The sequence below is a fragment of the Seriola aureovittata genome, chromosome 4, assembly GCF_021018895.1.
Source record: "Seriola aureovittata isolate HTS-2021-v1 ecotype China chromosome 4, ASM2101889v1, whole genome shotgun sequence".
Taxonomy (NCBI): Eukaryota; Metazoa; Chordata; class Actinopteri; order Carangiformes; family Carangidae; genus Seriola; species Seriola aureovittata.
The window spans coordinates 17265184-17287678 of NC_079367.1; the positions used below are offsets into that span (position 1 = coordinate 17265184).

The 22495-nt window shown below is 38.8% G+C and overlaps 2 protein-coding genes across 2 annotated transcripts; one reads left to right on the forward strand and one right to left on the reverse strand.

Annotated features, from left to right (window-relative positions):
- The first annotated feature begins 2120 nt into the window (after nt 1-2120).
- ap2s1 (adaptor related protein complex 2 subunit sigma 1) lies at nt 2121-10070 on the forward strand. The gene is made up of 5 exons (XM_056373790.1): nt 2121-2262; nt 3739-3888; nt 4406-4519; nt 7626-7685; nt 8440-10070. The coding sequence occupies exons 1-5, from the start codon at nt 2260-2262 to the stop codon at nt 8539-8541; spliced, it is 429 nt and encodes a 142-aa protein (XP_056229765.1). The 5' UTR covers nt 2121-2259; the 3' UTR covers nt 8542-10070.
- rab4b (RAB4B, member RAS oncogene family) lies at nt 9878-20811 on the reverse strand. The gene is made up of 8 exons (XM_056373789.1): nt 20633-20811; nt 17093-17173; nt 16156-16270; nt 15826-15888; nt 14110-14264; nt 13886-13981; nt 13542-13718; nt 9878-13384 (listed from the first exon to the last, which is right to left on the reverse strand). The coding sequence occupies exons 1-7, from the start codon at nt 20646-20648 to the stop codon at nt 13603-13605; spliced, it is 642 nt and encodes a 213-aa protein (XP_056229764.1). The 5' UTR covers nt 20649-20811; the 3' UTR covers nt 9878-13384; nt 13542-13602.
- Between the last annotated feature and the right edge of the window lie 1684 nt (nt 20812-22495).

The window sequence follows — 22495 nt, forward strand, 5'->3', positions numbered from 1 at the left end:
TTTTCTACTTTTTTACTTTTTTTAACTTTATTTTGGGCCATTTGTCCTCTTGGCCCTATGTCTTACACATAACTTCCTTTCACAAGTGATCTCCATTTCCCTGTAAAAGCGCCAACATTAGTCACCGACTAACAGATTCCAATGTTCCATGGCTGCATCACGTGTAATAGGTTTGTTGTGCGTTCACCTGAGGACTCCTACCTGAAACCTTATCGAGCAGCACAGAAGGAAAATATTTATTTACTGAGAAAATCAATCACCTCAAAGGTTAGTCCTAATTACACGGTATGCATAGTGCACTGAGTCCCCCGCTTGGTAATAGAATTCCTGTGTCCTTTGATCATTTCAGCCACTCAGTGATGAAAAATTTAAGATCCTAAAGAAGATTTCATACTTATTTTGGTTTGTTTTTTCAGGAAGACAATGCAATTACTTCCACATACTTGGAGAAATGTTTGCAATGTTGTACAAGACAACTGCCTGCACTAACAGTTCAAACAGATGTTCAGTGTCTTGCACTGGAGCTTTCTCCTGGAATTCTCCTCTCTCTCCTCATTAGTCCACCCATGAACTTCCTAGAACATGTAATTCCAATCTGGTAATCTAAACTCTGTGATGTGATGGCTGTAAAACATTTATTGATTTGAAATGGAATTAGACATTTTAGTGGAAATTTAAAACTGAAACATCACACCCTAGAAACAATACAGACATCATGTCAGAAGCTTATCTTTTAAGTTCCAACAAAAGTAAAGCTGTTACAGTATTCAGTATTCATGCATTTGAAAACCAAAACATAAGAAATAATGTGTAAATTTAAGCTCTATTATTCCTACATGAGCTGTACAGTTATGATGTATAAAGTGCACTATGTGTGCTTTGACAGTTTGAAATGTGACCCACCGTTAAACACACAGCCAGGCAGGGTTCAAGGTGCACTGCCCTCCGTTTGAATAAGTCCACAAGCTTCTGTCCAGTCACATTAGTCACTGTGTTCTCAGCAATATTTGCATGACCCCAATCATACAGAGCAAGATTAGAAGGGGTCAAAGTTTCTGTTGAATAATCTGCCTCTGTTTTACATCCCATTCTTCTACCACTGGGAAAGGCTCTATCATAAAACTTTTGTTCATTTATGACACCCACTGCTTATTTGGGCTATTTCATTTTCATATAAAGATTACCACTGGGTTGGACACACCATTATAAAAACACAGCTGCAAGCATTATGTAGAAGAAAAACTTGACACTTATCGTTTACTCACTGGTTGGTTTTCTCTTTCATTTTATTTCTTTTCCCATCCCACCTAAACCCTCTCTGTATTTGCAGCTGAAATATTTCTGGGTCCCAAGGGCAAGCACATTCCTCCACTCACAGTTGTGCAATCCCTGACAATCACAGTTCCCCCATCCCCCTCTGACTCCCTAAACGCCCTGAACGCTCAGAGAGGCGAGCTGTCCAAGCTGTCTGGGCAATGTTCTGCGGTGACTTGGCTGCCCAACCAGACCTGTAAACAAACTCTGAGCCCTGACTCTGCAGAAAACAACCACAAATAATGTAACCTCAAGAGGCTGGAAATGTATATTGCTACTTTTGCATTCTGTGTTTGAAAATAATTCTGAGGTGTGTCACAAATGTGGTACATGTAACCACACACACAATGAAACACAATTTTTAAGAAGTGACTAAAATAGGCCTACTATTTAAAAAAACGATTTATATTATATATATCTTTGATATGTTACATGTAAATACTGTTGTTTGTTTCATGTAAGACATTTTGATGTTACTTGAGCTGGATAATCTTATTTATTTATTTTAACTTAACTATGTCAAGTTTTTTGTTTCGTTCAATTTAGTGATGTGAGGTGGTACACTATTACATAAACGTTTGCCATCGTTATCTATCTTCACAGTTAAATTCAGATTTAGTAACTACACGTCTACACACAGACTGCTACAGAAAATAGCAGTAACATCCCTTTTGCTCCTCATGTGATCCAAAGCAAAATACAGAGCAGAGGGACACTGGTTCTTGTAGTGCCATATTGTCTTCAATGTGTTCCAAATGTTACAACAAAAACTACAGCCCCCATCATGCACCGTAATTTATCGACAGTTTGCTCTTCCTGTTAGCTCTGGGAAGATAGCGGACGAGCGGTCGAAAAAATTACCGATGTGTTTATAAAAAATCGCAGCATAATTGTTCAGGAACGTGCTATTGTGGAGTTTCTAAGGTCCATATTTAGGAGACGAAAATGGTAAATATGTCACAGATCAATACTGCTCTATTTTCTTCTCATAGCAGTTGCGTGTTAGCGCTAAATAACCACTTCATTCAGTCAGTAGGAAACTAGCTAGTTAGCTAGCTAACTAGCACGCTAAGGCCACAGACTTGAAGTCCCAATGTTTTACCACAGAGACTAACCACCTCTTAGCTGAAATACATCACATGTCAATCATTTTTACCCTGTCTATTGTCTAGCTCAATCATGCTGTCAAAATAAATGGGTGTGGTTAAGCTAACGCTAGCTTTCACGTTTGCTAAAGCTAATGCTAATCAGTAGTTACCTACAATGAAATAACTGTGGAGTTTAATGAGAGCCTCCTTGATGTCCATTAATTGGGTTGCTAGATATTAACAGCTTATAATGGTAACTATATAATAAACGGATGATAGCTAGTTGCCAACAGTGTAACGTTAGATTGTCGTGTCTGGTCATTGAATTCTCTACGTTTAATTCAGAGGTGCAGGAGGTAGCTATTCTAATCTTTTAGTTAAATAGTATTACAAATACCAAAAGCCTCAGCATATTCTATTCCACGTTAAAGTAGTGCGTTCAAAATCCCATGTAAAATTGTGAAATTATGATCAGGAAATGTACTTACATTATCAAAAGTAAAACTACTTAATGCAGATAAATGGCCCTGACTGATATGCTATTAACTTATATCATTTGGTTAATATTTTTGATGCAAATAATGTGTTTTTCACAACTAATGATTACTTTCATAATGTATTCATTTTGATTTTTCTTGATTGATTTTGAAACCCGTGTGAAATGTGCCTCAGAATTGCACAGAGCTCTAAGTGAAACCTTCTCAATGCTTGTTCAAAAAATAGTCCAAACCTAAATATCATTATATAAAAAACTCAAATTAAAATAATTAAAGTGAAAAGCAAAAAAATCATCCTGAGAAGCTGGTACCATGAAGAGTTTGGAATTTGTGCTTGAAAAATGACTTAAACAGTGATCAGAATAGTTGCAAGTTTCTGCTCCACTTTACTGTTGGGTAGTGTAATTTATGACACACATACATGATATTTTATAAGGTCTTCATAAGTTTTGTATGGCAAATAAATGTAGTGGTGTGAAAAGTAAAATATTTCCCTCTAAAGGTAGTTGAGTAGTAAAAACTTTATAGTGGCTTGAAAAAAAATGAAAGCACAAATGTATATTTAAGTACAGTACTTGAATAAAAGTAAAGTTATATTCTGGCAGAGGAATGGTTACAGCGAATGCCATACAATCACAACATTCATGATCAATTTCGACCAGGAACCTTTGTTGGGTGTTGTTGTGTTCCCCTTCTCTCTCCCCCATGTTTCCTGTTTGCGTCTCTATTCCGGACTGCCAAATAAAAGCAAAATCTGCCAAAAAAATCTAAAAAAAAAAAAAAACTAATCATGTTGTAATCTAATTTTGTCTATTTTCTTCTATTTTTTTTCCATATAGATCCGCTTTATCCTCATTCAGAATCGAGCAGGGAAAACACGACTGGCCAAATGGTACATGCAGTTTGATGACGATGAGAAACAGAAGTTGATTGAGGAAGTGCATGCTGTGGTAACTGTCAGGGATGCCAAACACACCAACTTTGTGGAGGTATGGGATCAGTCTGTATCTTATGTATGCATGTACAGTTGTATGTATCCTTTGTTTTTTTTTGGGCAGTTCAGTGACATGCCCCAATTTGTTACTGTTAAGTTGAACCAGAACTTTTTTTCTAAATCCTATTTAGGACCACAGTTAAACGACTGAAACTACACTGTCATTAAACATCTCTGTTGTGGTTACTTTACAGTAAAATAATAAGGTGACTCATGTGTGTCCCACATTACAAGCTTTTTCCACTAGCTACTCATAAGAAATTTGAGCAATTTCTAAAGCAATTTGAAAAGGAACCTTTATAACAATTGGGTGGCATTATAGAGAAATTCACTGTTAACAGAAAACAAAATCCTTGTCTGCTTATCAGTTTTATTATGCGCATTGTTCCAAAGCTATTATAGATATACTGTGTGTGTTTGTCTTAAAGCTGGGAAGCTTAAGTAAATCTGCTGTTGTCATAATATGAGAGCGACCAAATTGTTGAGAGGCTTTATCTGTGTTTTTCTCACAGTTCAGAAACTTCAAGATCATTTACAGGCGTTATGCTGGTCTGTACTTCTGTATTTGTGTGGACGTCACTGATAACAACTTGGCATACCTCGAGGGAATCCACAATTTTGTAGAGGTAACTGACGCGCACAACACATGATATATAGATTTAGTAAGTGAACTATGATGATTTAGTTCTTATGGTCTGATTGTTTTCAGGAATGTCTGTTGTTGATTTCGATTTCTGTTTGAGTTTTCTGTCTTCTACTGACTTGCAGCTCCTTATTATCAAACCTGTGAGAAGTGTGGACTGGAGTCTAATTAGAAGTTAATTGTGATTTATTCAGGGCTCAAGTTTGCTAGTGATACGCCTTAAATTAATAGACATACAATGCATTTTCCACAGTAACTGTATGATTTCACAGTGGTATTTAAATCACTGTGATAAATATCACATTATGTTTTGTCTGCAACAGAATATGGATTATCAGATTGTTGCAAAGCCAAGAAATGAGTCACAGTTTAAGCGTTTAGCGTGACAGTCCATTTGAGTACAAATTCCAAAACACTTAAATAAATTTCCATACAATCAAATTTACATTCTTATGTTCAGGGAGCAGCATTATCGACTTTTGATAAGTGTTTGATAACGCAAGGTCAAGTGATGCTAGAAATAAGTTGTCAGCAATAAAACAACAAATTGATTGGCAAATTGACTAATTACAAACTGAGTCTGATTTCACAGCCTGACTGCACAGACATTGTGCAAACACTGTAATGGCTAACAACTGGCTGCTCAAGATGGCAGACGGTGCTGATAGCAATGAGCAAATAATTTCAGATTTGGGAGCTAATGCTTTCATAAGGTGCAAGCATTTTGGTCAGATAAAAACTTTCCAGTTTCCTAATAATATATGTGCAAGTTACTGTATGACCTGCTTCAGCACATTTGCCTCCTGCCAGTGCTCATGTTGACCAAAAAGTGCTACTGCAGCAAAAACGGCAAACTAAATGCTTTTCAGTATTTTCTGTGGCTCATCATTTCAGATGTGCTTGATAGCAGATCTACTAATGATTTCATCTTTTTTTACAATTAGCAGACATTGCATCACAAAAAGTGCTTTTCAAAACTCTGTTTATCAGTACATGGGAATAAACCATGAATAATCCCAGTGTATTTAATTGCGAAAGCATAGTCATTTCAGTTCATAGACTAAAAAGGTTATTAGGAGCTGACTTTAAGGATAAGGCTGGTGATACTTTTTCCTATTGTTAACAAATTCCATGAAAAGACCAGAACCAACAATAAATTGATCCTTTTAACAAGTTGCCTGTGTAACCATAGTTTGATATATCATATCTGTCTATGCCGTAGACCTTCATTGTTATCTGAAAAGCATTAAAGATACTTAAATAAGCTGCACTGGGTGATGTAAACATCTTTAGTACAATGATTTGATGATGAACATTTTTTATTTTGTGTCGGTCTACACACTCTGTTTTGCTGGTGTAAAAAGTCCATCAATCCGCTACAGAAAATAGTTCCCAACTGATATATTATTTACTCCCGTTTGAGTGACGGGTACAGTGTTACAGTGCCCAGCAGTTTTAGGAAATAAAAAAAAATGAAACTATATGTTTGTCAGGGGTTTTTATAGACTTCTGTCTAAGTAGGACCAGTGGGCTTAGGGCTGAGACCCCCAGACAGAGTAGGGAGGTCAGAAAGTATTTAGAGATGGACTGATAAATTGTTGGTTTTGGCCCTTTCATGAAATTTGTTGACAAAAAAGGAAAATATGGAATAAAACCTGTCTTAACCTTTTAAAGGAGAATGAATAGAGCTCAGTAAAGTGAATCAGTCAAGCTGCTTTTATTTATGACAAATAAAATAAATGAAAGTTAGATGATATTTGATGATAATGGACCCAAGACTTTTTTTCTTTGGTGAACAGAGTTGTGACTCAGCTCACGAAGGGAACCAAAGACCTTTGACAGTGTGGTTTTGATGAAAAATTAGTGTTTCATTGGGGAGCTGTGTGGAACAGCAGGTTACATCGGACTGCATTGATCATTGCTCTTGTTTTAATTTGTCCTTCACACAACTGCAGTAGTGTATTAATGCCTGCCACCATGTTGACATTTGTTTCTGCAGCAGAGTTTTTCAAAGACTGTAAATCCATGATAGAAATTCCATACTTACACAACAGGTTTCTCCTTTGGAGCTGATAATATCATGAAATTTTGCAGCAGAAAATTTGCATACCAACTATGTGTTGAATGAAGACGAGTGAAGTGAAACAGAAATGTCTGAATTATTTTATTCCAATAAACAGAATCTATATATTGGAAATATTGACTTTGTCAGGCAGTAATTGAAGAAATTATTCTGTCTTTGGAGAACCAAAGATTAGGTAGTGTCATTGTTTTAAATGATGGATATATCTTTTAAAATAGAACTATTTTATGTGCTTATTATTTCATTATATACTTTAATCAATGACTTAATCAGCATAACTGTCTATGTTTATTCTGAATCTTGGTAATTATGTAGAGGCATTAGGCATCTCAAGTGCGTCTCATTCTATCACATAGTTTGTTAATTGCTGTTTAACAGCTTTTTCTTTTTCTAAACACATTCACTTTTATAAATCAAATAGTACCAACTTTAACTGTGATCTTGAAGTAAGAGCTATTGTTTGTGTAGGGCTCAGACAAACAGTAAACGATTTTCTATCCAGAGCCCTCAGGAGTGAAGGTCATTTGATGTAATGTTTGACTATGAAGGAATGCAGGTACATGCATTCTGAAATACACAGCGGTCTACATTTGTTCTTTCTAAGCTTGTTGCTGCATATTGCCAAATGCTTAAAGAAGAAATAACAAATATAAAATCAATACAATTGATTTTCTTTTTTCTTTTTAGATTATTTTTTATTTAGTCCCTGTACTCACTCAAGATTAACTGGACATAACAACTCAAACAGGACACTGTATCACTGCTTAAAATGATTTGACCGCGTACATTTTAATTTGGCGTATTTTGGATGGAGGTGCTTGCAGCGGAAATCATCTTATTACATGGTTGTTAAGTGGCTTCTGCTCTTATTACAGCGTCATTATATTTCTACACTAATGCATCACATTACAACACAGAATTACTAGATGTTTTCTCAAGGTAGACTATTTCCCTGTCTCTTGTCTGCTATCTGATTTAATAAAAGGTGTCCTCTCTTTCCTATAAGGTGCTGAATGAGTATTTTCACAACGTGTGCGAATTGGACCTTGTCTTCAACTTCTACAAGGTAAGGATAAGGAGAGATTATCTTTGTCTTGTGAGATCTTCAAATGACTTAATAAACACCTGGATCAAACACAAGGTGCAGAGGAGGACAAAAGGCAGATGAGAATATGTTTCTTTCATTACGCTGCCATGGCAACCGATGTAATATTTACAACTAGAGCAGTCATTTGTTATTCAGTGAGATCCATCTAAATGATCTTATATATTTTTCATAAAATGAAATGCTAAGCAACAAACACCCCTGAATTCCCTCCCCCCAACTGCTGCCAGTGTTCTTGCTAATTAGCTAAGGTGTCTGAACATCCACCCACATGCGTAACTTTAACGAAGCACAATGCATTTGCAACCACAAGTGGACCAGCATTTTTGGACAATGTGAGGAACCTAACCTGCCTCTCCTTCCCATCCACTGATATACTGCTGCTCCAAGGTAAAAAAAAAAAAAAAGGTGTGGTGCAAGGCAGCTGATTCATCCAGTCATATTTATCACGTGTGCTAATGTTAACCACTCAGTGTGTCATCCAGTAGTTATTTTTACATTTTGACAACACGGGGAATTTTTCCAGGAGCCCCAAAGCTTTCATGTGTAGGGAAGAAGATAATGTCGTTTTGGTTTCAGTTTCATCAATGCCACATGCAGTTTGTAGTTATCTAGTCTATTTTAGTCCTTAATTCCCGTAATCCTCTCATGTCTTTTGATCACAGTGTTGGGCCCTGTCTGCCCTCTAATGCACTTCCTCTCTCTGCACTCTAAGGTGTACACGGTGGTGGATGAGATGTTCCTAGCAGGGGAGATCAGGGAGACCAGTCAGACCAAGGTCCTCAAGCAGCTCCTCATGCTCCAGTCGCTCGAGTAGAAACCAGACAACCATCTGTCCTACCTGCCCAATAATCTGCTGCCCTGGCGCCTAAACCAACCTGCTCCTTGTTCCTGTCACTCTGGAAAGGACCCCCCCCAGCGTTTTCCTGCCTCCACAGAGCCAACACTTAAAGAACTTCAGGAGGGGGGTGTTTAGAAATAGAATATTGTTTACATATGGATATATAATATAGAAGCTTAATTCATCTCTTTGTCATAGCAGTCTATATGTTGCAGTATTCTGTAACTGTTGTACTGCTAATGAAGTCACCCAGTATAAAGGCTGTACATTTCAACATGTTGACATTTCATACACCACCTGAGTTACAGTCATATTTGTATCGTGTTCCCTATCCCCAAAGCCAGAGGCTGCAGAAATGCGTAATTTCATGTAGGTAGTCATTGCATTTATCTCCATGGAGCGTGGAAACACTGATGTAGAACCACCAGTGTTGCACTGCTCTCTCCTGCCCTCCTCCTTTCCTATTCATTAAACCTCAACATTCATTTAATGGCACTACTGTAACTAACAAGCACCATATATAAAGAGAGACCTCCTATAATGATTCAATGTGCACTGAGAAATAAAAACAGCCTTGCAGCCGTTTCTACAAACTCACGTAAGGAAAGACCTTGCAAGTTTTGTGGTATTGGACTCACCATGGCTACGCTGCATTTTATGTCTGGATCATAGTACAAGCAAACTACAACTAGAAAGCCCTTTAGAGCAATTGACCCAGCACGGCAAGTTCATAATTGAATGGAGTGTACTTAGGATGAGAGCCATTTTGACGGTGTGTTATGGTAACCTGTGCTGTGCCAGACATCCTCACAGCTGATAATGATAAATGGTGTAAGTTATGTTAGCTCAGATCACTTCTATAATCATTTTATAAAAAAAACAAAAAACAACTAATATTATATGGTGCTTGTTGGTCACACATTAAACACTTAAAACACAAATGCACTCAGACAGAAGAAGACCTGGACATAAAAAGTATATTTTACATAAAGCAGTACTGTGAAGTTTGCTTTGTGTACATAGTGTGTAACTTGCGTGTATTGAATATTGTGAAATTAACACAATCATTCCAGAAAAAGTGGTTCTTGCTCACTATATGGTCTGAGCAGTATTTACATGTTTAAGATCAATAAATTCCTCTAGCATTGCATAAAATAACTTTTTTTTAGATTCCTCTCACAAGCCTCATGAAATCTGACAAAGAAACCCACTTTTATTAATTTCCCTTTGCTGGACTTAAATGTTAATGAAATTACGTACTCTAACCGTATCCAGTCATGAAGGTGGTTTCAAATGTTACTGTTGTTGAATGTTTGTATTTTTTTTTTTTTTTTTTTTTTTAAATGATTAGGTAATAGTGAAATATGTACTGCTTCCCTTCTACACTTTTGTGAGTTTGTTGTTGGAAGGCGTGTGTATGTATTACTGTCTCCAGTTCAACTACCCACATCAATATGTCCCATTATATGTAAATAATAAACAGATGAAGTGATACATGAACATAAGCTATTTCTGATTAATCCTCTATAAGAAGGGAATTTTCTTAAAATTAGATCTGGATCTAACTTATCCCACATATTGTTATAACCTTAGCTTTAACAAGACTACAAGAAAACAATAGACTGAACCTCTCCTCTAAGTGCCATTGTCTTTAAATACAGGAGCTGGAGATTTTTCTGTCCAATATTTTAGCACCATCTAGTGGTAAAACATCAGCTCTTCCACAATAAATTATGCAATTTGGTTATGAGGTCATCCTGACAGCCTGACTACAATCAATAACTCAGTCAATATATCCACTTCAGCTACATTAAACCACTCTAGATGTTACTCCATCGACCCAGGAACATAAATCCAGACAATTGGACAAGGAGGGCATTTACTCTTCATCATAGGAGTCCTCTGATATCCTAACCTCACCCTGACTGCCTTTGAGAGAAATGATTTGACTGAAGAATAGAAGATGAGGCAAATGAATCACGTACACGGATTCAATTATTAAATTCAAGGGTCTGTTAATTCAGTAGGGATATAAATCTGATGTGTAATAGGTTGTGCTCACATTTGTGCACACAGGAGAGAGGGCAAAGACCTGAGATTTACCAATATTCACGATCGGATGTTTGTTAACTACCTGGAGCCACAAACTGACAGGAGCCTACAGCGGCTAAGAGACAGGCACCGATATAAACATCAACATCCAGAAGACAAGTGAAAAGCATTTACTGAAAAAACAAGCAGTTTACTGGGAATTGCATAATCATTACAATCAATGAGCAACACTCACCCTCAATTGACAATAGACAAATCTTATTTACAGCATAGGTTACTTGAGATGTACAGTAGTATTAAGGTTGATTATATAACATTAGTTACTAAACAACAACTGAGTTGGACTGCATTCATCAGGACTGAATTCAGACTAGAATAAGTGAAAAAAAAACAATGCTTACCATATGGCTATTTTGACGAGTGCTTAATATGAACTGTACAATAAATACATACAAATGAATGCAAGCTCACTCTGGTTCAACAGGCTTCACCCATTGAGATCATCTGATTACTGAATACAGATGATGATAGAACTTGTGACTGTGAGTGATCAGTCACTGTCGATGGCCTCCTACAGCTCAGGAAGTCAACATCCTTTCATCGTTACCTCCACGTCAGCAGTGAGCAACAAAAAAATCAAACCTCAGACAACAGTCTTGCCTCGTAACAGCAGAAACGAGGAAATCAAACTAAGAATCTCAGTTGTTATTTAGTAAGAAATTAAAACATCTACAATTAAAATCTTTATTACAGTATACAGTTCAAGTAAAATAAATTGTACAATTCTATAGTTACAGCATATAAACAAAAAAAAAATGAAAATTCAAAAGTAAAAGTGCACTTGCAGAAGAGACAAACTATCACACAATGCCAATATTTTATGAAAACATTTTTTTTGACCATCTGTCTCGTGATATCCTATACTATCTCACGTTTGCACAACTCACCATGTCTCTCCCTTGAGTGCTGGCTCACTTGAGCTTAAACACATATGGTTTGTCTGGGAGGCCATATGCTAACATTTGAAGAGAAGACATGAGATAAGTTTGCAGGCAGTTTGTTTTGATCTCCTCTTGGCTGGGTCAGTATGACCTGCTCTCTCAGTGGTTCAGACAGACGCAGTGCCTTTGACTCAATAGTAGGGCGGGGAGTTTGGGTTATTAACTTAACCTCATTCTCCTCCAGCAGCACCACAAGCCATACTGTCAGTGTTACATGAAGAGAGGAAACACGTTTCAGTGGAAATTCCCCTTTTCTCTCTGGGGCAACACAGGGTCTGCTCTAAGGACAAAACATCTGGGTCGGCTCGAAAAGTAACAGTAACATTTTGCTGCAGAGCAGAGCTACTTCTGTGCTTCACAAGTGAAAACTACTTTGAAGGTTAAAAACAGAATGAATTTTATCAAGGCAAAGCCTTGCATGATTAAACAATGTCAAACCTCTATGAGGGAACTGGGTGGGCGGCATGAAAGTTTCCCAAACATGGCACTGAGGCAAAACCAACTGTGGTTTCCTGTGACGTCCCTTATACAGTATGTGCATGTAGAGCATGAATCAAAGGGAGGTCATGGAGAAAAAACCCAGCAGGAGGAGTCAAAAACATTGTTAGCTTTGCAAAGATTGTTGATCCTTTCTTAATCTTTCACTGTGATAGGACCAGAGACACAGGGACTTGAACATGGTGTGAATCAGATAATACAAATCTACAGACTTTGGGGCCTTTGGAGTAAAATAAAGAGCAACAATTCTCTTTTTTGTGCTTTCAACCTGACCCACAGGCTTGTCTATGTGGATGTAGAGTGGAGTGACTGGATCATTCCCTTTGACAGTTTAGAGACATGATGACTGGGAATAATATACTGTAGATCCACAATATCAAGTATATTACTAAGGCCAATACTCTACGTCGTAACAGTGCATTTTAAGGCAAACCAAAAATTTTAAAGACTCGTAACACACGTCAGAGTGACTAAAAGTCCTCGGTTTTACATTTGGGGTTGTCTGACTTTAAAAATCTGAAATACAGTTTAATCTGCTGAGTAGCTGTTTCAATTTGCAGATCAGATGAAAAGCATTCATGGACAACAACTGCAGAAACCTTTGTAAAGATTTGAATAGCATCTGGTTTAGATTTCTATACAATAATTCTTACCCAAAATCTGTGCAAGTTGACTTCATATTATTTAATAAGAGGTCACTTTTAGACTATTTATCACTTAGTCACTATCAACAATAGGCTGAATTTATGGTAAATACAGTTAACTCAAACAATGGATAATAAAAAGCTAAATACCAAAGGGTGCCTTCATGAATGTTAAAACGCTGACCAAACTAATCATGAATCCCGTCCAGATTGCCTGAACAAGGAATATGCGCAAAATAGTTTACCAATAATAATTTACAAACAATGACGTGCAAACGCAGAAAGCATGTAGGTTCTACTAAAACCAGAATGAAAAAGCACAGAGATAAAACAACAGTAGGGCAGCCAATACACACAACCCTTCACCTGCCTGGTAAGTAACTGAGAAATTGATTTTTGAAGAAGAGAATTCTTCGTCTTTATGATCCCGGTGTGTTCACACCAAGTGGTTTCCCTGTCCAGACATAGGTGCAAAGCTGACCCCCTATGTAAGAAGTAGAAACTCTTACCAGAGGTCAGGGGTCAGGGGTTGCAGTGATCTCCACGACCACTCATCCAGGTGATCCAAGGTGTGTAAGACTCTCTGCAGAAAGAAGGGTCCCACACACCAAAAAACACCTGGAGCTGAAATGTTGAAAGAGAAGGGATACGAGAAGGTGATCACTGACAGGCCCTCATCAATATTGAGGCAAGTAGAAAAATCAAAAGAAAGAGATTTCAAGTAAAGTCTCTTATTCAAAAGTACTACTGTTACAGCCTGAGGTGAGTACACACCACTGACCTGTAGGGGACGTCCTGTCTGTGTGGGCCTGTGGGCTGAGGTGAGGGTGGGGCCCCGATCCCTAGCAATTACACTGCTGCTTATTCTGTGTGGTGGTTCCTCTAGGCTGTCGCAGCTGCCTCAACGAAGCATCTCCATATTGGATACCTGAACCCATCCTCTCTGGGTCCAACTCACCTTTGAAATGAACCGCAAAAAACGTGTCAGCAATGCGGACATATACAGACAAATACGCTCGACTAAGTGCGGATCCGCAGGGCTTCATGCACAGAGATCATAAGTACAAATGGCTGCATTCTCTCACACAAACACCCAACCTCTTCAAACAAAGAAAAGAAGTGTACCTGAATCTATCTTGTTGAGGATGGTGCGAGCACACTTCAGAAAACCCTCCTCAACATTTTCTCCTGTCAGAGCACTGGTCTCTAGAAACATCAGCTCTTTATAGACATAAAATAAAACAAACAATGAAAAAGAGGAGAAAAATACAGAATTGAAAGTGTAAATGAGAAGGAAAGTGGACAAAATAATAGAGACAAAAATGTGTGATCGATTCAGCATCAGTCACCATTCTCCTGAGCGAAGCGTGAGGCCTCTAGGAAGGTCACCTCTCTGTCTGCGTCCAGGTCTTTCTTGTTGCCACACAGGATAATAACAATGTTGGGGCTTGCCAGTGTCCGTGCATCTGTCAGCCAGTTGGTCAGAGCATTATATGTCTCCCGGCTGTAAGACAGGACACATGGACACATAGTGAGGCATAATGGCCAGTTTACCAATGAGGGTATAGGAGACAGTTGACAGTTTACCAGAGACCAGTTTACCCACTTTATCCTGTTTCATGGAACTGAAAAAATTTATTTTGATGCTTCATCACAATTTTGTATACCACATAAATAAGACAATAGCTGCATATTAAATTATAATGAAGGAAAAAAGTAACAAAACTAGTCCCGCTAAAAGCTAACTAGCCTAGCTTAGCAGAATAACCTCTTGTATTCATGTGATTTCCTGTGGTTGAGCTTCTTTCAAATCACATATTTAAATGCATTTAGTTCACAATTACTTCATTAAAGTAATTCCCAAATGTTAATGGACAACAAAGCTGATGCACCAAAAACATATTTTGTGAGTAGCTATTGCGTTTTTCTTTAGACGGACCAAAAAGACTGCAGTTTATAAATGTTTTGTAGAATTTATTATTAGCCTTCAAACTTTAAACCCTATAACTTCACTGTTTCTCTAGTCACTGCCTTTGTAAGGCCAAGTTGGGCAGTGAAGATAGAGTCACACAACTTTCATGGAGACTTCTTTGTGTTGTCGCCACTGGTCACCATGGAGACAGGACCCTGGTGACCATGGTAACATGAGGCCAGTGAGGTGAGCAGAAGGGTGTGGGTCAGCAGAGTGAGCAGAGAGATGTTTAACAGCTGCTTTCAGAAACAGCCAAAGAATGACACAACTCCTCGTCCGCACACTGATGGGACCGAGCAGCTCACGTACGCTCTCCTTTCAGCTCCTTTCCTGTCCGTCCTCCTGCTAACCTTTTCACCCGTGAGAAGTGATACATGTCTCCACTCACTCTCTTGTTTTTCTCCCCTTCAGGTGACACTTTCAGTGATAGACTTTTGCTTTGTCGACTGCTGTTGCCTGCCAGAGGATGCCTCTATATTCCAGCTCCTGCCACTCTGCACTCCACCACCCTCCCCTCTACAAAGACCATACATTCCAACAAACACAAACTATATTACATTCCTGTCTCTCTGCATTACTGAATTCACTCAGTCCTGATTTCACAATCCCTCCATTGTAACCCAAAGCTTATGAAATACAGGCCCATGATTGGGTTCTGTTGTTTATATCTCACTGTATGGGTCCAAGCACATAGTCATTAAATTGCACAATTTCTGGAGATGGTATGGACACACTATAGTTTTTCACACACAGACTGAAAACAACAATATAGTGTACAATATAAAGTGAGTAAAGGGAGAAGTGAAATACTATTTACGGTAAAGCTTCATGGGTCAGTAAATTTCAATTTCAAGTTCAGCCAGATCCAATTTCAGCAGTTCAAAATATCACTGCTGTGAATATCTAGTAGTATGCTCCTCTATGCTATGCAATGTTGTGTGTTTTTTAGCGGTTTATTTACTATTTTGTCCTGTAATGAAAAAAAAATATCAACAATATAGAGAAAGTTATTATTTGTGAATGTTAATTCTGTTACACAAAAGGAATAATTTGTGGGAAGGCAGAGGGCCAGTAAGTGCAGCAATTGTTTTACCTGGTAATATCATAGACGAGGAGTGCTCCGGCTGCTCCTCTGTAGTAGCTGCGTGTAACAGAACTGTGGAGAAAAAGCAGAAATCTTGGTCAAAATGAGGCATCCACAATGTCAGTGTCAGCTGGTGAGTTTTGGCTTGGACAGATGAATGAGAAACTGCCGGTTGCTTTTAACTATTATCATCAGTCAGGCACTTAATTAAGCATCTCCACATGCAACTGTGGGTAATTGGACATTTCCCAAAGAGCATGTAAGCTCAGTAATTCACGTTAACCTTGTATTTGTAAAAACTTTGCCAAACCCTTAGCGGGAAATATTGCAGACCATTACCGGAATCGCTCCTGCCCAGCGGTGTCCCAGATCTGCAGTTTGACCGTCTTTCCGCCAACGTTGACCACTCTGGAACCAAACTCCACACCGATGGTGTGGTTAGAGTCCTGTTTAACTGCGACAGGAACGCAGAGAGCAGAGAGTGAAAAATGAGAAAGGTGATGTAAAAGTACGGCAGAACATCAAACTTCTGCACACTCCTTGTAGTAATGCAATTCCTTTGCAAAATGATGTGGTGTTTAAAGAGATGTCATTTTATTTATACAACAGGTGTGCACTACCTCAAAGGAGACGTTCGAACTCTGCTCCCAGAATCTTTACTTCTAATCTATAATATGTTGGTTTGCTGTGCTTGTTTAAAAGACTTAAGATGTTATCTTCAAAGATCATATCCACATCAGAGCAAATTTCTGTTTATCGTTTACTGTTAACTGTCATGTAACCATAAAAAAACCACAGCTGAAACGAATCACTGTTACTCCAGGGTACAACCCCCCCCCCCCAAGAAATCAAACTCCATTTAAATAAAAATTGGAACATTAAGCACATATTTTCTTTTTATATCCTGTTAGTCCAGGAAAGTCTGAACCTGAGAACTCTGGTGTCTTGTGCTATATCTTGCTGGCTTGATAATTATCTATGGAGAATGTGAGGAATCTAGACAGACACAATTCATCCACTCTCTTTAGTTTGATTCCACATGGAAGTCAATGAATAACTTTCTCAGGACGAACTTTGAAAAATTCAGTGTAACCTCACAGGGGAGTGAGAGGGTTTATTTAATGTGTGTGAGAATGGAACAGCTCGGAAAATCAACAGCATTAAACACATGATCGTTTCCATTTCTGTGTGTGCATGTAGCAATACAATTATGAATTCATTGAGGAATTCACGTATTCCTGAGGTGACTAATGAGCTTTATAGAGTGAAAACTTACACTTGTTCTCAATGAACTGGTGGAGGAGGCAGGATTTCCCCGTCCCAGCACTGCCAATCACCAGGAACTTAAACAGGAAGTCTGAAAGCAGAAGAGAGGAGGTAGAGATCAATGCAACACCCACGTCAGGAGAGAATCTGAGCCTGCTGCTCTCTGCACTTCCATCCTCAGAGACAATCCTGAGATTTCCTCTTAATCCCATTGAGCTACTACTTTCACAGTATTCAACAACCTTAAATTAGCCTACTAATCACAACGCCTTGCATGTAATCAGTACAACATGTTACTTATGATTCTAATTTAATATGCTTGTTTGTCTGAGGTGGAAAATGAATGTGTGTGTTTAGGCCTTGAAGAAGCAACAGCACTTAATAACACAAGTCATCAGAGCAAAGCCAGAGCTTTAGAGTTATTAAACATGGCTTAGGGTAACTGACTTGTGCAAGGATTGAATGACCACAGCCAGCTGGTTGTACAGATGTTGTTGTTGTGGAGAATGGGGCCTTGCTCTGGAGAGTTCAACCCAACCTACGCATATGATAGAAAATGACTCGGGGCCCCTGACACGTAAGGCCAGTACAGACAGTCTTTGTGTGCTGTGGCCAAAGATAGTGCAGGGGACAGTTGAATACGTATGCTGCACTGCAGAAACAAAGTGATGACTGAGGACGTGAAAAGTGTGCATATGTGTGTGAGAATCATAAGCGAGTCTGTGTTAGTGACTAATGCATGGAGAGGTAGTAAAAGAATAACAGGAAATCCTCGAGTGATGCTGTGTTCCTAAGACGGTGCAAGCAAAGAAAGATTGCAAACTACACCTTTCCTCCTGAGAGTCTGCTTCAGTTGGAATTTGAAGGCAGAGTGCAATTTTAGGTTTAAGCTTAAGCGCTGGCTCTGCAGGCAGAAGTGCTGGCCTGGCAAATGATTAGTGACTGCTGTTGAGATTACCACCCAGGTGAACATCCTGTGAATATTCAGCTCCACACAAGGTCAACAGACACAGTAGTTTAGAAAAAAAGAGGGGCGGATGAAATTGATCTTTAGTTCCTGTGTGACATTTATCCTAATTATGCTAGTGCTTTTAGAGCCACCTTCACCGGTCAAAACACACACACACCCAAACACACACACACAACTACCATCTCAGTTTATGGTGCACCTTTGTTTGTTGAGGCGGGTGTTTTCTCAAGTAACACAAGCTAGAGGTCAAATTCATGGTAACAGAACAGCTACGGCAAAGCAAAGGTGCCTACAAGCACTTGCAGTTTTCTTCAGCAACAGCATTCAGCATTACATCTCCACCACATGTTGTCAATGGCCATGACAGCAGAACTGACAGATTCAAAGGCAAACAGCTCTGTTTTAAAAGCTTGCCTCAGCTTTTTAGTGTCTTCCCAGACATCACATATTCCCATGCGAGATCTGCATACAACAATCAAGCTGTCAATATGTCAAAGCAATGAGGAGCAAGGAATGCAGTGCTGCCCTCTCAACAGCAGCCTTTCAGGCTATTGTATTCTTTCACATCAATATTAAATAACTCCTGAGGGAAAAAGACTAACACTGTTATCTGCATTCACTTACACTGTGACAACACTTAACACACTCAGGCCCAGATCTACCTAAGGACTATGTCTGGTGTGTCCTCTGATCTACTGACAAACTGCAAAGGGCGATTACACTTTAAGTTACAGGAGATGTTGCCTTACTGAATATTTATCTCAACTCAAAGAATACAGTGCAAGACAGATGGAAAATATGGAAACTGGAGAGATTAGAATGAATTTCACTTGTAGTAAAATGATATAAAAATGTAATGAGTAACACTGGCCAAAAATCAATGCAAAGCAACACAACTGTCATTTCATACAGTGGATGAGTGAATCAATAATTTGATCAAAATGAAAAAAAAAAAGAAATTTAATTGTCATATTTTGATAATTGAGTTATGAATTCAGCAATGTATTTAGCAAAAACATAAGGCCAGTAAGGCCTTCCTGACATTTTATAGCAGAAACAATCCAACAATAATGACAACAACAAACACATAGTCAAGTAAAATGGCATTTTTCAAAATAGTATCAGTGTAAGGCTTTATTTCTGAATGACTCTGAATAATTGATCCCAGAACATGTCTTGTTAAAATTGGCCAGATAATTTCTTATATACACCACATTCTGAAACTTTACAAGATAAAATAATGACAGAGTGCCACACTGAATAAGGACCAAATTAATGAAAAATGTAATGAATTTCATCTGGGATCTATTTAACCTGGCCATGCACTTATTGTATACCTTAAGGGTGCAACTAACAATTATTTTTATTATGACCCTTTACATCAAATAGTGAAAAATGGCCAATATAATTTCCCACAGTCCAAGGTGGTGATAATTAGTTTACCATCATATATCACAAAGAAAAGTAGTAAATCCTGGCATTTGAGATTAATCGACTATTTCTTGCAGCTCTGGTATTCATATACTTTTAACCAGTTCCACTATTGGCCCTACAGAGAAGCGAAAGCACAGGAGACTGAGACAGAAATCAATAAAAGGCCATTACAGCTACCATTAGCACAGGCACTTTAACATAAATACTACCCATTGAGATGAAGTTTCATACAAGGAATGATGGAGAAAGGGAACAAGTGGAGACAGATGAGAGTGTGTGCATGAGAGCACAACAGCAGAGGATGATGGTGTGCCATTTCAAAACTGGGTCTATTGTGTCTGGTCAATTGGGCTACCAATACTATCAGACAGAGTCATGTTTAACGTATTAATGCAGAATAATAATTTCTGTCAGTAGTACTGGTGGTCAGTCACAATGTCAGTGTCCACAGACAGGTGCAACCATGTCTCCTGTCAGCATTTACTTGTAAAGTAGACTGTATGAACTGAATAGAGAAGTGAAGTTACTCGGATTGAGGATGTGAACAGACGTGGACATACCTAACAGCTGCTGCTCTATAGGTAAGTCAGGGATGATCAGTCAAAGTTATCTGACTTCCTCAAATAGGCCCTGTAGCTAAAGCTACCTTTCAAGTATAAATACACAACACCTAGGACTAAAAGCAAACAGTCTTGCAGCTTACAAGGTCACCGTGTCTGCTTCAGTTTCAACCAACTCAGGCTACTCAGCATCTGATAACACATCCCTCATGTATCAACATGTTACTGTGGCTTCGTGTCAGAAGTTTGGCCAACTTTTACCTGGGAATGTATCACCATCTGTTTGCTCATGTTAATGGCCGTTTAAGGAAGCATTACACTCCGCCATCGTTGGACAGATGTGTCAGTTATTCCACAAAAAACGCTTTAACTATCCCCGTTTTTTTGAATAAAATGCCAAAAGCAAACGTTAGTTATCACTACTTAAACCGACAGACATGATGAGGTGGCAGGTTAGCCAGCAGCTAACCTAAGCTAACCATGTAGCCAGCTAACTAGCAGCGTTGCTAAGAGCCCGTCTATCGCAGGAGAGCACGGAGCGGCTAGCAAGCATGAAATTACAGTCTGCCGCCCCGTAACAACATACCGTATGTCTCAGACATGTTGACCCTTTCTGTATGAAGGACTCAATCGGGCCTTTTTACTGTCCTCTCGGTACTGTGACAGCCGTGCGCTCGCTGGGTTCACACCTCTTCGGGGTGTTTATCTACGATGCTAGAGGTTTCCTTGATCCCTTCCTAGCTTCCTTTGCTCCGATCACAACCAAATATAGCGATTGCGTGCTACGTCATTCGTAGTCTAGCGTGGCGTTCAGGTGTTGTTGGTCATGTTGGAGTTGCACATGACCAACCCGACCAATTGGACGAAAATAAGTTTGGGTTTATTTGGAATAACAGAAATGTGATGAGTTCCGGTTTGTACGTGCTTTGTATTTGGAGTAAATGTCGGATGCATCAATAATACCCCCTGAGATTGCATGGAAAATTCGATCAAATTTGCTTATTTATCATCATATTCGGACTAGTTTTCTTCAGCTTGTTAAATGTGTTCCCGTAGATTTTAAGATAAAAGAAAACATATAAAAGCTTATTATACTACAATTTTAATTTTATTTTGTCTGTAATTTACTTATATTTGTGACAAGTCTTTGTGAGTTATGAAAAGAAAATACTGATTTAAAGAACGGGAAGGCAGCATTGTCTCACCGCCTTTGCCCAGATATTTCTCACTGAAAAACAAAGCAGCTTTTATTCAGAAAATGCTGTGCTAGTCTAGTCTGAATAATCTGATTAGTTATAGTCTAAAATTAAACATTACGAATACACTGTTGTTTATAGTTTTAGAAATATATGTCTGTAATTGCAACAACAAGCCAGAGGGTGGCAGGCAAAGATTAAGGGACTTTAGGACTTGAGACAGCATAGTGCAACCTGGTTAGATACTGCAGCCTCAACACGATGTGACATGACATGATCTCACAATTTTGGAACATTTTGTTAATTTTGTAATTTTGCACTGTTGTATATCAAATGTCTGCTATGGGCATTTATATATTGCCCATTCTTCTTGTACAAACCCCCATTTTTTAGCCAAAAAAGAGATCAGTACATAAACATGTAGTGTCAAAATCTGTGGTAAAGGGAGTTATGCATAAATGTGGTATCTTTGGCAAGCAGATGACCACTTTCCCCTGGAAATAATTGCTCAAACCAATGTCTTTTGAGGTTTTACAGGAATGAGGAATGTCTGTTTTCTTGTTCTTTGCTTATTCATTCATCACCTTTCCATACTTCCATACGGACACAAAATCACACAGAGCCCAGGGCGTGGAGTGCAGGACCGCCCAAGGGCAACAGGTGATAAATTACAGAGCCTTCCACTCTGCTACTATCTCTCCGAGTTCCTCCCTGCCTTTGTTCAGCTTTGGCAGATCCCCTCATCCTCCCCAGCCTTGTTAAAAGCTCTTTTCACTAAGATTAAAGACAGAAGGAAACACAAGGCTCAGCATCGTGTGGGGGCACGGATGTTTTCCTAAGGTGGGCTACAAGAAATGCCGGCCTCAAAGGTGTGCAGCGGGCTGAAAGAAAAGCTCTTCCGTTAGGTGCTTACCTTTGTGGGTGTCTTATTATTTCTTTGTCCTAATTCTTGTCCTCTTGTTCATTGCAGGTGTCATCATCAGAGCAGACATTTGTTTGGATTTCAGGGCAAACAAGATGCTTGTGTGGGACTGTGTGTGGGTTGTTTGGGGATTTTGACCTTGGACTATCCTGTCACTAACAGCTCAAACTAGCAGCAGACAGGCCTGCTGGAATCACGTGTACTTTTAGAAAGACATGTCGAATAGAAAATAGCAATGAAGGGGGGCAGCATAGAAACAGAAATCAGACCCTTTCATGTCCTGTTGAGACAGTTTCAACCTAAGATCAAAACAAATGTGTTCATGATGAGC

Coding starts and splice junctions, on each gene's coding strand:
- rab4b (XM_056373789.1), bottom strand. Junction 13,982..14,109: donor ACGCTTCGCTCAGGAGAATG/GTGACTGATGCT, acceptor ATGTCTATAAAG/AGCTGATGTTTCTAGAGACC. Junction 13,719..13,885: donor CCTCAACAAGATAGATTCAG/GTACACTTCTTT, acceptor TTCATTTCAAAG/GTGAGTTGGACCCAGAGAGG.
- ap2s1 (XM_056373790.1), top strand. Junction 3,889..4,405: donor AACACACCAACTTTGTGGAG/GTATGGGATCAG, acceptor TTTTTCTCACAG/TTCAGAAACTTCAAGATCAT. Junction 7,686..8,439: donor TTGTCTTCAACTTCTACAAG/GTAAGGATAAGG, acceptor CTGCACTCTAAG/GTGTACACGGTGGTGGATGA.